General features: G+C 32.7%; 2 protein-coding genes across 9 annotated transcripts in view; one reads left to right on the plus strand and one right to left on the minus strand.

The window, feature by feature from the left end:
* Positions 1–6,043, plus strand: part of INTS12 (integrator complex subunit 12) — a 39,236-nt gene extending 33,193 nt beyond the window's left edge. For all 8 annotated transcript variants that reach the window (XM_037020248.2, XM_073237212.1, XM_037020249.2 and 5 more), the window contains 2 exons: positions 2,236–2,382; positions 5,355–6,043. In XM_037020248.2, coding sequence (XP_036876143.2) covers positions 2,236–2,382; positions 5,355–5,939 — 732 coding nt within the window. In that variant the 3' untranslated portion in view covers positions 5,940–6,043. The remainder of the gene's footprint in view (positions 1–2,235; positions 2,383–5,354) is intronic.
* Positions 6,044–9,090: 3,047 nt separating this feature from the next.
* ARHGEF38 (Rho guanine nucleotide exchange factor 38) overlaps positions 9,091–17,191 on the minus strand; it is a 129,230-nt gene continuing 121,129 nt past the window's right edge. The window contains exon 14 of the mRNA XM_017666313.3: positions 9,091–12,364. Coding sequence (XP_017521802.3) covers positions 12,179–12,364 — 186 coding nt within the window. The 3' untranslated portion in view covers positions 9,091–12,178. The remainder of the gene's footprint in view (positions 12,365–17,191) is intronic.

Here is a 17,191-nt window from a genome sequence, read left to right on the forward strand (position 1 = left end):
TGAGAGAGAAGAATTTGGCAACAGTGGGGATGCTAAATCCAGTCATTTTAATTATAATTTATTTCATGAAACTTCTCACATATGTGCTGGTTATTGCTCTAAGATTATTCCAGAGATACTATAAATAGCATCTTACATCCCTTTTCTTCTTGTACTAATTTCTCCAACAGGGGCACATTCTGCAGTATTCATTATTATAGGAAGACCTAGTTAAGAATGTTGTGATAGAGTGTGTCAGGGACCAAGGTTGTTCTTCAGTTCTGTAATTTTCTGTCTGCCAGGTAATAGGTTTTCCCCAATACTAGATAAGAGACTCATGGCTTATTGCAGTAGTTCTCAATCTAAAGTAGTAATACACTTCAACCATACAACATTTAGAAATATGTGGTGTGTTTTATTGCTTCCATACTGGAAATTATTTTCCTGTGTGGGAAATTTCATACATTCTGCACTATGTGAGGCAGTCATCAGTGAAAAATTATAGTGCCTTTATTGAGCAACAGAGTCAGTGATAACATTCTAGTTCTCTAAATTAGTATTACCATTAAAGGAGAAAGGGTTCTGAGTATTTATTATTCAAATACTAAGATGGCGAGGTGAAATGGAGGAAGCAGAAAAAGATCCAAATGTGATTTCCTAGGCAGAAGTCCTTTGTGGACTTCACTGTAATGAATCTTCCTCTGCAAATGCATGCAAATTAGGACAGTATTCAAAGTCTAACCTCGGGAATGGTAAATGTGGATGGAGGAAAGTATAAAATTGAGAAACATCATTATGATTTACCCTGAGAATTGCATTTTCATAAAGTGGTTCTGTAGTAGAGGGTAAAAATGGCCCTTCTTTCCTGCTGGTACAGTATAGTTTACCACAGATAGTCTTCCAGCATCCTTAATAATATTCTTGATCTGAACGTTACTTTGTAAGCGATGTTTGAAAGTAAGTGTACTTTCATGTGGAAAGCATGTAATATGAAAAATGGGATAAATTGAGACTTAAGAACCATAATTATTTAGTATGGCAAACCATAGAATGAAATTACACAACTAAGAATATAAAATGACTGTATTCAGAGTCCTAGAAATGGGAACAAATCATCAAAGGTTCCCTGGCATAGTCCTGTGTGAACTTACTAGAATGGTCAAGGACAGTGGAATGGATATGCTGGGTTCTTCTCGATGCAATTTTCTTATCCTTTGTAAGTAATAATGATAAATAAATAGTAACTATTATTATTAGTCCTCAACATGTGCCAGACACCATGCTAAATTCTTATATAATCATAATTCACCTTATTAACCCAAGTTTGAAACAAATGGTATCATTCCCATTTTGCAGTTGAAGAGAATGAGGCTTTGAGAGATTTATGTATTTTGCCTGAGGTAACATAGCTAGGGAGGTAGTTGAGCTGGGTTTTTTAACCCTAGTTCTGTTTGACTCCAAAAACTGTGCTTTTTTTATGTATTAGTTTATAGTTAAGACTATTTATATAGTTATGATTATCTACTTGGAAAACCCTAAAGAATAAACTGAAAAATGAGTATAGTTTATGAGAGAATTGAGTAAAGTACCCATTGTAAATAGAGAAAAAATGTCAATTATTAGTCAAAACAAAACTGAAAATGCTTGTAAAGGAACAGTGGATACAAATTCCTTTTTGATAATATAAAAATTTGTGAACTTCTGCTAATAATTCAGTGTGCCTAGTTCTTCAGTGTGGAAGAACCTCAAAAAGGCTCGTCTATTATCACTAATATATATTTCCTCCCCGTTCTGCATTTTTAGCCATATAATTGATCTGAACTACCTTTTAACTCCCCTCAGTTACTCAGACTTATATGCCTGACCATCAAGAAGAAAACTTCTAAGTCTGACCAACCATAAGAAATAAATACACATCATTACAAGTGAAGCTAACTCATTACACATAGTTTGTGATTTTCCTTTATGTTTATACAATTTGATTTGTGTGCCTTGTTAAAATGGTATTTAATCAACCCTAGTCTGCATGACTTCCAAGGCTTAATAGTATCTTTCCTATAAACAAATAAAATACATAAAACAATTAATAGAATGATGATTAAAATAATTTGTCTTAGAGTCTATATTTTCATTGTCATTGCAATATTTTTTAAGTGTTTGACTGTATTTCAATTCAGTGAGGAGTCCTGTGATAGATTTTGTGTGTGTGTGTACATTCAACTAAGATTTTTGTGTCTAATTCACTGATTCTTACAGGCTCAAAAAACTCAGAAACCACCACAGAAACCAGCTCCCACTGTTGTTTCTGTAGCTCCAGCTGTCAAAGATCCATTGGTTAAGAAACCAGAAACTAAACTAAAACAAGAGACAACTTTTCAAGCATTTAAGAGAACAGAAGTCAAGGTACAGTACATTCCATTTTATGTAAAATTGAAATTTAATTGATTAAACGATTGGAAAAAATTAATGAATTTTAATACAAATGGCCATATATTAAATATTAAAACTGCATTACTATTAACATTAGGTTGAAGGGGAACATTTATATAATTATTTAATCTCTAACTCTGCAATTACTCTTTTTATCACAATTAGGAACTGTCTATGAGCATTTTAAGATGATATTCCTTACCATTCCTATGTACTCAAACATTTATCTCCAATTAGGAATTTGATTTAAATGCTAAATACATCTTCTCTCAGTAGCAATAATTTTTCTCCTCACATTACTTGCATTTATTGGCCCTGTAGTTCTTTTTCTCTGTACTTACTAGCTATTGAAGAAGTTTTGTTGCTTTGTCTAATTTTCTTTCCTTTATTATCATGAACTTTCATGGTACCTACCTCTTTTTTAAGGGGCTAGATTATCTAGTGAGAGTATTAGATTTTTCATTCATAGGTTTGCATTCTTGAAATCACATAACATTATTATTTTTATCCTGGCATTTGATATCATGGGATGAAATAATTTTCTGATCTAACTTTATAACAAAAAGCATGCTTTTACTGAGTTACACATGACAATCTTAAGCAGAGTACTAAAGATGGAAGAAAAAAATATTAGCCCCAAATTCTCAAAGGTTGACCCCAAGAAACAAAGGATATTACCTTGTTTAAGTGAACATATGAAGCAAAGATCAAGAACCTTGGTGTGATGAGAAAGAATATGAATATAAAGAACTCTGAGAAGATGTTGATCATTTTATTTCCAGATTTTTTTATTTTAATTTACCAGGTAAGAGTTCATATTCAAGGGTTATCTGTTACTGATTTTTCATATAGAAACTTAGTGAATTGGAAAAGAATTAAGAATTAATTTATTGAAATTAACTAATGTTGCTGTATTCTATACTTAAATCACTTTTAGGTAGATTTTTATACTAACCTGTTACTACTGAAGTTTATTTTTAGGAAATTCAACATAAAATAATCTTATGGCAAATAAAGGCCTTGGTTCTCATGTTCTGATTAAGAGATTGTGGTATTTTTATGATAAAAGTAAATAAATTCTTACTATGAAAAGAATTTCTTCTCATTTATATATAAAAAGCAAATGGCTTTCTAACAAGAGTAGTGGGCAAGAAAACACTTACAGTTAAAAACAGTTGAGAAATTTATTTTCTACACTGAAATAGTAAGAAATTACTGGTCTCTATTGTTTGTGTTATTTTACTTTTGCATTTCGTGACTGTAGTATAAGCTGTCTCTCATTTGTTGAAAAGCAATACAGTAAAAGTAAGCCATTAAATTTAAATGCTATATACACAAAACTTGCGTTCTCATTTGTACTTTGTGAGTATTGGTCTTTTTAACTACTTCAGATGAGTTTTCTTTTGTGAAATTTGTTGAAGTATCATTTAGCCATATGGCAGACACTTTTATGTTTAATAGAAAAAAGATCTTTCATTAAGTGAAAATTAAGTTTACTACACTTGTGTCTTTTTGCTTTCTTGACTAACCTTTTCTCATTACCTGTATGCATTCCTCTAATAATTTATAATTTATGTGAAGTTTACTTCCTCCAGATAACTTTATGAGGTAGTTTTTGTATGATGTTACTATAAAAAATCCAGTCATTTTTCAGAGTATATGAACAAAAATCTGGACTCCTCCTCTTATAAAATAAAGATATTAAAGCGTTCTATTTTGATTACTTCTCACATTGGTTAAAAATGTTTACATAAAAACATTATTGAAAGCTACTTCTTAAGAAAAATGTTTCTGTCAGCTCTTCAGAATTCAGTTCTAAAAAGTAACTGGATATATTTTAGGTATGGTAACTACCATATTTTTAACTAAGATACTATTTGTAAGACTTTATCTTTTACCTATGTGTGAATTTAACACTTTGGTGAATCTTCTTAAGAATATGAAGGTAGAAAGAGTGCCGGTGAGAAGTTCAACACGTAACTAACTTGAACAAAGAGCATTTTTGCCTAATGTGAAGGTAAAAAAAATTTGTTCTTGTGTGATAAAAGCAACAGTTATTTATATAGTGACATTGAAATTACTGTTAGCTTTTGAATGACCAAAAAAAGGTTAATTAGAGAAATTGAAATGTTATACCTTTAAAAATACGTCTGGGAGTGAGTCAGACCTACCCAAAACATAACTGCAACTTTTGAGGCAGTTGATAAAACCCTTTATACAGAATGAGGCATCTCTTGTGTGATAGATTCAATGGAAACTGGACAAATTATGAAAATAAAGTAATGAGACCTTTTTAATATGTCACCAGAATTGTATAATTCCAAGCAGTTATTGATGCACATCAGCATATATTTTGCAGTACAGTAGCTCCTTGCTCAACATTTGGGGGAAACTTTTTAAAAAATGGCTTCAGAATCTCAATACATTCACTCAATAGTTAGCTATTGAGTAAATCTCTTTATCTCCAACAGTTGAATGTCCTGGGTGTAAGCTTTTTTGTCCATCAAGAATGAATTCTATTTTTGATTCGATTCACAAGTCATTTGGAGTAAAGTCTAAAGAATTAGAAGTTGTACTGGGCTAGAAAAACCTTCTTAGGTGAAAAACAAGTTAAAGCATTACATCTTATTTTCTGATATGGCTTATAACTGAATCTTAAAGCAGTTCTCAAAAAGGAATTCCATATATGCCTTTTTTGGAATCTTTAGAACAAGAATACAGCATCCCAGAATTTCTGCTTTGGAAATGGTAGTGCCCGTTAGCTATGGATAAGTTTTGTTGTATGTTTTTTCATAAGAACTTAATTTTGGTAGTGTGATCTCCATTTTACAAGTCATTACTTGTATAAAAAGTTCAGGAATTAAGCCTGTTATATATTTAAGAGTATTATATTAGGTATTAATTATACTTGGCTCTAATGTAATATTTGTCTTACTGTTTTTTAGACATCCACGGTTATTTCAGGAAATTCTTCTAGTACCAGTGTTTCCTCTTCAGTAACTAGTGGTCTAACTGGATGGGCAGCTTTTGCAGCCAAAACTTCCTCTGCTGGTCCCTCAACAGCAAAATTAAGTTCAACAACCCAAAACAATAGTGGGAAACCTGCTACCTCATCAGCTAACCAGAAGCCTTTGGGTTTGCCTGGTCTGGGAACATCATCCAAAGGTGGAATAGGTTCCAAAATAGGTTCCAGTAACAGCACTGCACCCCCTGCGCCATTGAAACCACCTCCCCCTCTAACTTTGGGCAAAACTGGCCTTAGTCGCTCAGTTAGTTGTGACAATGTTAGCAAAGTAGGTCTTCCTAGTCCGAGTAGTGTAGTTCCAGGAAACTGCAGCCAACTAAGTGGGAATGGAAATAGTGGGGCACCGGGGCCCAGTGGAAGTGCCACTAGCAAAACCACTTCAGAATCAAGCAGCTCACCCTCAACATCCCTTAAAGGTCCAACCTCACAAGAGTCACAGCTCAATGCCATGAAGCGATTGCAGATGGTCAAGAAGAAAGCTGCCCAAAAGAAACTCAAGAAGTAACATGGCTAAGTAGGTTTTTATATCACATTAACGTAAAGATTAAAATCGTACTATTTAGGACATAAACTGTAATATATAATTTAATAAAAATCTTCATAATGAAATTTCTACTATTTCTTACCTTAAAATGCTATTATTTGGTAAAACTTGGAAATCTTTTTTATTTTAAGTCTGCTTAACATTTTTAACAGTTTGTATTGGGTGTGAAAACAATGATTAGACTAATTCTTGATTAGAACTTGAATCCCAGAAGACTGGTAGCATATGTGAACTTTAAAAAAGAAAAAGAAATAGTTCATCTTGAGCAAAACTCCAAGAACTGATTCTGCTGGAATAAGGTGCTTTATAAGGTGGCAGGGGTGACCCAGTTAAAATGTTGTGTACTTTCCCTCAACTATCCGGATATTCTTAGCCCAGTTCCATTGGTTTTCCCCCTCCCTCAAAATATTTATCTCCTGTTTTTAAAAATTAGTTTTTCATAATTGATTTATCATATTCCTCTATTGTATCTTTGCCTTTTTCATCTCATATTAGTTATTTAGGGATTTATCTCTTCCAATGGATTGTGAACTCCTATGCCTTTTTAATGCAATACATTTCTCACATTGCTCACTTCTCACATTGCTAGTGCAACATGTGCACATAGTATATACTTAATAAATATTCAATTTTTATGCTGGTTGTACACATTCCTGAGAATTCTTGAGCAAAATATCTATTCCAAGAGTTTTTGGATGGATAATTTCTCACTTTTAAAATACTGATAGTATGTATCTTCCTATACCATAAAAAAAAGCTGTTTTCTTCAGCCCAAAAATGTTACAGTGTTTTACCTAATTTTACTTAATTTTATATATACAGGAAGCTCCCATAGAATGATTAAATCTTGCAATTATTTTGAAGTATGTGTGTGTACACTGTTAAGTCAGGAAGGGTGTCAAGTTTGAGCTTTGCCTTACTTGCAACCTAACAAAGTAGCCTACCATTATTTTACATATATATTCTTTCAGAAGATATGAGGATTTCTGGGTCAGAGAAAGTTTATTACAACACAATACAGCAGCCATTTTGTACTTCATGAATACCTCATTTCATCCAGAAACTGGAAGTCCAAAAACTCTCCACTATCACTAGACCATGTGCAGCCTTGTTCCTTCAACTTTGATGTGTTACCAAATTTTCACTCTACAAATGTCTCATCTCAAACTCTCTCTTAATCCCTAGATTTTTCTAACATCATTATTTTAAGATACATAGATAAATAATTTCTGTTAAGACAAAGTTGTTTAAATTCAGCTTGGTCAAAGGACAGATATTATTTTAAACTACTCTGTGAAACTATGGCACCTAAATTATTCCTGTCAAGTAGAATTTAAGATTGACATAATCCCATTACTTATATGTGGAGTAAACATCTGTTTATGTGTTTAAAATCAGTCTGCAGGTGTTTTTGTTTTGAGAAGCTGTTGATTAAACATCAATTTGGAATCAACCCCAATTCCCCTTTAGAGTAAAAAGACCCCCCCAAAAAATGCATCATTACTTTTTTATAGGTCAGGGTCAGTTGGACTAAACTGGATAAAACAACTTCAAGCTCAGCTCAGCAGCTGTAGTAAATGTGTAACCTCAGTACCTACAATAAGTTAAAACAGTAATATACACAGTTTGTACACTGGCACTGGAGACAGAAAATTTTAACCTATAGAATTTATGTGCTGGATAGAGTTGAAAAGAGAAGCCATTCTTTTCATTTCTATGGAACTTCAGAGAGGATTTTAGAAGACTTGTTTAAGAAGTAATTTATCTTTCACTGAGTGTGTCTCTTTGTATAGATTATATGTAAGTATAAGTATATATTTATAATCTGCACATATGTGTAAGTATGCATACATCTAGTAATATAACTCAGTTTGGTATTTTGTTGGTATATTTAGTATAGAGTTTGTCTTCAAGTAGCTCTTACACCTTGATTTTTCCATATCATGAGCTACAAGACTTTTTAACTGATCATGTGATGAAAGTGACCGGCTTTATGTTAACAGTATTATATAATGTTATTTTTTTTTCCTACTAGCTAATTTAAATATAAATGAGGGCAGGGATCTTGTTTACCTTGTACACCATTATATTCCCACTGTAGCTCACAGTAAATATTTATTGGGTCAGTGACTGAACAGACAAGATAAGTAGGTGGGCCAACAAGTAAGTTTTCAGCATTGTAAATTCAGATCCCGTTTTAGTGGAAATTTGGTCAATATCACATTTCTGTTTTGCATATTGTGCTTTCTCTTAGATTATTTAACCATAGATTTTAGTTACTTAAGGAAAAAAAAGGACAACACTGAGAGAACACTGACAAAGTCAGAAGATGGTTTTGAATGCCAGTTCCTCCCTGAAGTAGCTGTGTGATCCTCAGTTTCTTCCTCTGTAAAATGTAGATGATAGTTAATGAGATAAAATGGAAGGCATCTAATATCTAACATTCAAAGGTTAGGTGATTCTGACTCTCAGCAAGGATGTGGTAATACCATTTATTAGTAACAGAGATTATAAAGTATACTGTGATGACCATAAGTTAAATAGGAAATACATAATTTTGTAAAAATAAATTTGTATTAATGCAATAATTATAAAAATTACATAAGCAATGAAAGAAAGTCATAAATACATTTCCATACCATAGTATTTTTTTAAAATAAGATTAACTTTATTTAATTTACTAAGAATACGTCCTCCAGGTTTTTTAATAGGAACAAATTTGACTTATTTTCCTAAAAAAACTAAAGCAAATCTTGTCTGTATCTAGAGTGTAATATCATGAAAGCAGCAGCTGGCCTACAGAGATTCAGCTTGAATTATAGTATCCCTGAAGTAAAATTTTATTATATTGGAATAATGTAGATCACAGAAAATCAGATGGTTGAGTTTTTATATATATATATTATTTAGTTTGTATAGGAGCGAGGTAACTGAAAAAAATTAGACTTTAAAAATAGTAACATTCTACAAGTAGTAGTATAGCCCAGAGAATATAGTCTTGTGTCCTTCCAGTCAATGAGACTAATTACTTCCTCATCAACTATAATGTAAATTAGCGTCTACTTTGGCTTGAACTTTATGAGGTCTAGACTTATTCAATATTGAGCAGTGCATTGAGTACCATAAGAAACCATAGTTAGGACAAACAGGATTTAAATAAAGTGATTTTCCTGCGATCTTAGAATATAAAGATTTCTTCTCTTCAGTCACATTGCTTTGAGAGATTTTTCCACTCGACATATCTGTGAAGTTTATGGGAAAAGTGAAGAGTTTCAGTAGTGAAAACACTAATTTTTTAAATCATCTGCAACTATTCCTCACAAATGTGACAGGGACTTATAGCCATCTCTAAAAATCCAAGTTATATTTTAGACAAAATATGGAATATATTAGCACTTGAAGTAGTTCACAACACTGCATTTATATGATTAACTTCATTATATTTCTTTTGTACAACTCAACCTTCATAGAATTATTTTATATAATGAATACTAAAAGAAGATATTTTCTTGAAATATAAAGAATGTTCAAGTAGTGGCTTTTTGATTTTTTCTCTTAATTTAAGGACTCATGGTAATTTTTTATTACTGGATTTTTTAGAATTTCTAAACTTTGTTATGTATAATATTAGTCTAGAGCATCTGTATTTAAAAATAAATACCAAATAAAATGTTTACATACACTTTATTTGTTTTACAGAGAAAAACAACCACAAAATTTCCCCTTCATTCTTGAAAAAAATTCAAAAAATCCTGTACTGTACAATAGCATTTACTTTAAAAACATATAAATAATTACATTAGTATACATCACCTTAATTAAAATTGCTGATGACATTGTTACATCTTTCTAAACTTCTTGAAGACTTTTTCACATCATAACTATCTTGGGATTTTATTTCCTTTAGGCCCAAGAAAATAATGTCTGACCTCAGAATTACAATTATTTGATTTTAAACAACATACTCAGAAAATGAGGATATTGTATAATATTAAAAGAAAAAAACCTAAAAGGGAAATGAAATGTAGGTGTATTTTAAAAATAGCTGCAACAGTTTTATAGTAATATATGTTCACAATAATGGTGGACTGCAGTAGGTGGCTTCATTACAACTTGCTCAGCAACTAACTGCAGTTGTGAATTTAGTGGTGTGTTTCTTCAAAGGTCAGACAGGAAGCATCAATCCTAGGACCACACAAGTAGACAGAACTTTCATATACATCTAGTGGTTTATTTCAGCTAGAAAAACAAACATGTTATACTTATGTAATTCTCATTTTGGGGAGAATATTAAGGTCACAACTAATTTAAATATATATATACATATACACACACATATGTATAATTTCCCCATTATTTTGGTTTGGGCATGTTCATAGTTTCCACAGGTAGCAAATTTGGATTTCTTTTTGCTTTACCCTAGGCAAACTGGAATTTACTTATGTTTCACTATTGGGTACAAAGGACTATTTAAAAGACATAAAAAGACCTTTTACGGAAAAACAATTTATCAGTAGAACCTTAGGAAACCATTTTTAGTTTAAGAATTTTAGAAACAATGCTGTAAAATGTAAATTCTTCTGTCATGTAAATGTATTATGAATTTCTGTTGTACATGTCTTATATGTTATGTTAAAGCCAGTAGCCCTCTGAAAAGCAGCAGTCTTCATTATTTTATTCCTTAGTAATATATGTAACAATATACATTATAGAGATCTAATCTTAAATTGTAATGCCATATTAACACATTTTATATGGACAATGAAAGTCCACTTTATTTTGGTTTTTAAATGAAACCACTAAACGTAATCTTTTTTCTATTCCAAAGAAGCATCTTTAGTTAAATAAAATGCTTTGACAAAATATGCCTGAACTCGTAGAGGACAATTCTGAGCTATTTCCAGATGAATGTTTAGTGTACCAGGACATTGTGTTACAGAAAACGTTATCTTCAATGCGTGCCTTATCTATGTAAAAATCAGTAACTAAAAATATTTACATCTTGGCTCAATATGGAATGCATTCCCCTTTCATCATCCAAATGATTGAGCGATCCAAAAATATTTCCTCATTCACGTATCAAGAGCAATCATGTAGGATTGTTTTAAAATAATTATACTTCAATGTTTGAGCAAAACAATAAAAATAGCAAACCTAGATACTTCATTTTCTATAGGCTATATGGAAGTTCTTTTTAGCCCGTGATTTTGAAAAACTTCTCAATAGTTCAAACTTACATGTGAATCTGAGAAGAAAATGTTCCTCATCAGCGTCCACTATTTATATAACTAAATGCTTTGCAATGTAATTTGTAATCACAAATGTATACACTCCTGGAGGGCTGGTACATTGTAGTAGTTAGAAGTATGGACCCCAGAACCCGACAGGTTTGAATCCCAGTCCTGCTGCTTATACTGGCAATGTGACCTGGGCTGAATTACTTAACCTCCTTTGGCTACAGTGCCCTCATAATGGTGTATCAAATAAGTTACCACATATAAAACATTTAGGACAATGTCTGGCATGTATTCATTCAATAAAATATAATATTATCATGTTGATCAGGTTTTTTTCCTTTCAAAACATTGAAAAGAGGATCACATCAAAGATGGCTGCTAATTAATCAATTCCTGGTTGTATATTTAGTATACTCTTTAGTATGCATGTATGTATATCTATGTGTATATATACATATATATACACACTATGCTATATATGATACTATATATCATATAGTACACATGTATAAACTATAATCAATATGGCATATATGTGTGTATGTATATACATGCATGTATATGCAAAAGAGACAAATATGAAAACCAAAAAATACTTGAGATAAGATATGTAATGGAGTAAAATAAAATATGGCAAATTGAAAAAAATCTTATCCTTAGAGCCAATCTTTTATGATAAAAATCACATTTACCCTTTCAAAGATCTCCACTTTTAAGTAATTGACAGTTGGAACTTGGGTTGTCTTGCTGTTTCTGTTGGTTAGTGTTTCCTTCAACATTTATTCTGCATAATACAATTGAAATAATCTTCTTAGGAAGCACATCTTCCTTAAAACCTGATACAGTATCAGTTCACATAGTCTGGAGGGTTCTTCATTTCTAGGTCAGCATTTTGTAATGTCAGTTTTATGAGGTAGTCGATCAACAACTTGCCAGAAAAAAAATGTCAAAAGACTTATTTTCTTAAGCATAAGTCATCTTCCCAAGGTAGTTAGCTGGCACATACCCTTTCTGCCCTTGAGCTTCAGCTAGCCACCATTCTTTATTGCCACTTAGGTCACAGAATCTAATTATATGGACTCTTTGGTATTCTTGAAGGCTGAGTTCATGGTCACTTCGTGCTTGAAAGGCATGAACTGCATAGAAAATCTAGACAAAGAAGCAGATGACATTATTGGAAGCAGAACTTAAATATTTAGACAAACACAAAGATACCTGAGATTTTAGAAGGAATGCTAAACTTGTCTTATTTTTTTCAAAGTCACATTCCCCAATTCTTTCTATTGAATTTATTTTGCTAAAATATGGCCCAGATGAGAATACAGTGAAATGAGCATTCTTAGCCTATTGAGAGTAGTCTAAAGGCAATTTGGCAATTTCTATTAAAAGGCTTATAGAATATTTTTTATTCAATAATAGCTCTAAGAATCTCATACGGAGAAACATTAACAGATTTTTGCACAATAACGTTACTGTTACACAATTTTTTTTTCTTTATGGGTAGTTTCTGTTAGCAATAACAAAAAAGTTCTGAAAATGGATAGTGTTGATGGCTGCTTGATATTGTATATGTAGTTAATGTCAATGAATTATACACTTTATTTTTATTTATTTATTTATTTTTAGGAGAGCAAGGTATAGGCTTTTATTTAGAAATAAAGTGAGAGAATAGAGCTCCTGGCTCACACCAGGAGGGGACAAGAGAGCCCTCTTACACTAAATTTTAAGGTGAAAGTGGCAGGGAAATACAAATAACACTAAAGGAGAAGAGTAAATTCAAGAACCTTACAATAAGAAAATTTGTAGTCACTAAAAATGATGTTTTCTGAGACTAATATAAGCAAATGCTTATGATAAAATAGTAAAAGAAGATATAAGATTAGATGTATAAATCTAATACTGTTAGTTTCTTTGGCAGAATTAGAGGTGATTTTCATTTTATTTGTTTCTTATTTTCTAACCCTTTATAATGACAATATTAAATTTATAATTATAAATTACTTTAAGTGACCTAAAAGGAATTAATAAAATATAGTTCAGTCAAAAGAAATTTTTCTCTGAACTTAAAAGAATATTTCGTGATTATTAGATGCATAAGAAACTCCTAATAAATAAGTGGTTAGTCTCTCTTCCACTAAAATCCTAAGACTGATAAGAACGTTTAGTTATGGTATAAAATTAAGCAGTTGACTAACAACATATTCATTAATTCATTTAACCAAAATTTATTAAATGCTAAATATTATGAGAGATCCAGCTAGGGAAATGAAAATACCCCCCCAAAAGGTACACACACACCCAAAAAAAGCAACAAAAAGCACCATATACATATGGATATATCAGCTAATTGTGTGACCTGGTTTTTGATAGAAGTAGCCTTTTATATGTGATAAAGTTGATAAGGGGGATGGGTATGTCATTTTCAAAGGTACAGAGATGAATTCATGGAGGTGGTACATAGGAAAGACAAGCAGATTGATTTTCTTAAAATTGAAGGTCAGTGTAAAAGAGATGATGAGAAATATTTTACCTGTCGAGCAGGAAAAGAGATGGGGCAGTGTGGAGAGGGGATTATAGTTACAGCTTAAGATGGCCTTTAGATTTGGAGCTGTTACTTAATTTAGGAAATTCTGATACCATTGATTTGTATATCTCAACAACTCTAGCATGAGCCCCCACCTCAAAGAGGAAGCACATTCAAACCTTTCTCCATTTGCCACATCATGGTACACAGTATGAATTCAAATGTATATTGTTTTGACTTGAAAGTTAGGCTGAAAGGCTTGGATATCATACAAGAACAAACAAGAGCTTGTCTTGTATCATAGAAGAGACAAGACGTTGAACATGAATTATTTTGTAAATTAAAAAAAGCAAAGAAGAAACTGGAAAGGAAAGTGCTGTAATTCTTGAACAAGGCAGTGGCAGCAGAAATGACCACCAGTGACAGCGCCCTTGACCATCTACATGTCAAATGTTCTTTATCCTGTGAGTTGTGACTTGGAGAAATAACATGCCTTTCACCGTAGAGCTAGTTGTTGCTGATAGGACTGTGTCTTCTGAATCCAAATCCTGTGTTTGGTCCATTTCTCATAATACTTTAGGAACCAAACTCTTTTCCAGAAACAATGTGTAGAGAATATTCTTGAGGAGAGGAAATAATGGCACTATTACGTCCTGGTGCTGGTTTCGTCATTTAGAAAGTGAAAACATTGACTAGATCCACAAGAGCAGAGAGGACTTGGTTTGCTTACCTCTCAGGAATACGATGTACCATAATACAGCTTCTGAAATTATCTGTAAGAACCTATCTCAGCAGTTGGGCTAGCCATTTTTTATAAGTTTTGTACATAATATATATGCTTTACCAACGCAGCTGCAGATTTCTGTAGCAGGCTGAATTACCGACTAATACCTAGATACTTGTCCTGGTCTTTCCCTTTAGCACATGTTCTCTCAAGGGGAATATAAAATCTTCCATGTACATTTATTTGTTATGGACATAGCAGAGCTTATATTTTAAACACTAAATATAGATTCTCAAGAAATTGTAAAGTATAAAATTATACTTTCAATACTTAAGGTGATCATGGTCAGAAATTAGGGTGAGCATTTTTCAGTTTTATATATATGTTTATGCTTCCCATTTAACATAAAGTACTCAAAATTGAACTAAATCTGCTTTTAAAGAGACAGCAGTTGATAATGTTACATTATAAGTTAGATGTTTTCAACTTGTTATAAATTTAAGAGCTGAAGGATCTAACTTTCAATCTTAACGTGTTTTGGTCCAGACACATTAATTAAAAGTTTATTAATTTAAGCTATAATCATCTGATTTGTTTCTCTTTTTCCTTGGTACTTATTAAAATATATTTTATTGGTTGCCTTTGCACTCTGTAAAGGTCTCACTCATTTTATGTACAATATTCTGTGAATACAACCCAGTCCTCCACAGCATTTACTTTCTAAAAGAGTAGCATTCTATGTTATATGACTGACTCACTCCCAGTTTCTTACCCACTGCTCGTAACTGCCAGATCTCTTTGGTGGCCTTGCCAGGTCAGCAGTGCCTTATTCTGTATTCGTGCATTTAATTATTCCCCCCGTAGTGAGCCACATTACCTTTCTTCACTGAATCTCATTTTATTGATTTCATCCCAGTTCTTCAAATACAACAAAAATAATAATCCATTTTAAACTCCTTTTCCAAAACTAAAAAGCTATAAAACCAGCATTTACAATATTATGTCATAAGTAGTTCAGGAAGCCAAGATAGTTATATTGCATGAAAACTGCTCATTCTTCCCTCTAATGCTTTAAGAGCAAGATTTCAGGTTCTTCAGTTAACAATTATGTATTATTATTACACGTTTCTTTTTATTACTGAAGTATCATTGATACACTGTCTTACACACAAGTCATTTGTATAAAGAAATAATTTTAATAAAGGTAAACAAATCACCTAACTGCATTAATAGTTGTATTTCCTTCCTTCGCTTCCTCCTCCTCTTTCTACCTACCTACCTGAAGTGACAATAAACATGGGATTATAGAATACATAGTTTTTGCAGCCTGCTTTTTCACTTCAAAATAGATTTGAAAGTCTTTTCATGCCTGAATATAGGTCTCTAAAGGATCGTTTAATGACTACTTAAATACATATGTTACAGCCTGCTGACTTTCGAAGCACTTTCTAAACAAAGACACAGGCACATAGCATTATCACTGTAAGTAGCTAAAAAGGTAAAGATGAAAGACCACACTATGAATTTAACATTAGCAACAAAACATTTCAGAAGTAAAAAATTATATCTCAGTATTATTTATGTGGAAAAGGAAAAGAGCTTTGATTCTCAGACAGTGAACTTCCCTCTGAAGCTGGATTTCAGCCTGGTCCTCTGAGAAGTAGCAGAGAATACATGCAGCAGCCCCTGGTGCTGCCTGCCAAACAAGGTGTCTTAGGCACTGATAGCCAGAAGGCTAATAAGCTGGACTCGGGATTCCCACTGCTGGTAAGCATCCTGTTTAATTCCCTATGTGAATATCATGGGAGTTTACTCCTGTTGTTAGGTATGTTACATAGCAAAGGCAAAGCGATTTTGCAGAGGTGCCCAGTAAGTTCTCGAAAAAGGTGACTTTGAGTTAGTCAAAAGATCATTCTGAGTGTGCCCGATATAATCAGGGGAACCACTGAAAAGTGAGTTCTGGCTGCCTCTGAAGGAAGAAATTTAAAACTAAGAGATGCTTACCTACTGGCCTTGAGGAAGCAAAAAGCCATGCTGTAAACTGCCTGCAGAGACAGCCTTGTGGCAGGGATCTGACAGCAGCCTCTAGTTAATGAAAGTGTCCTCAGCTGATGGCCAGCAAGGAAATGGAGGCCTCAGTCTTACTGGAATAAGGAGCTGAACTTTACCAACAACCATGAGCTTGGAAGAGAACCCCAAGTTTCAGAAAGGATCGCAGCCCAGCAAACTTCTAGATGACAGCTATGTAAGATGCAAAGCAAGCATCCAGCTAAGCTGTGCCTGGACTTCTGACCATGGGAATGGTGAGATAAATAATTTATGCTGTTTTAAGCCACTTCGTTTGTGATATTATGTTACACAGCATAGAAAACTAATAAAAACATGCCATTACTCTTTGATGGGAAAAAGGAGAGAAAGCATATTCATTTGACTGCCTTTGTTATATTCAAAAACATTCAGAGTAAGTTCATGTCTGTGTGGGATGTATATGGTGGACTCTGAATGGATTGGTTCTTAGGCCCCAATAAGTAGAGTGACCATATCTCCGAATTACAACAGTTACAGTTCCTCATTCAGTTAGCACTCTCTTTTATTAACAAAAATTTCCCATTATAGATAATAAGTTGTATTTTCATCTTACCCTTAATTCTTGCTGTCTTTCCAATGGGTTTCAGCCCTGGGCAAGTTCGCTATGGATTCAATGTGACCAAAGAAATTGACAGCAAAG

Source organism: Manis javanica, chromosome 5 (genome assembly GCF_040802235.1).
Source record: "Manis javanica isolate MJ-LG chromosome 5, MJ_LKY, whole genome shotgun sequence".
In the NCBI taxonomy this organism is placed as follows: domain Eukaryota; kingdom Metazoa; phylum Chordata; class Mammalia; order Pholidota; family Manidae; genus Manis; species Manis javanica.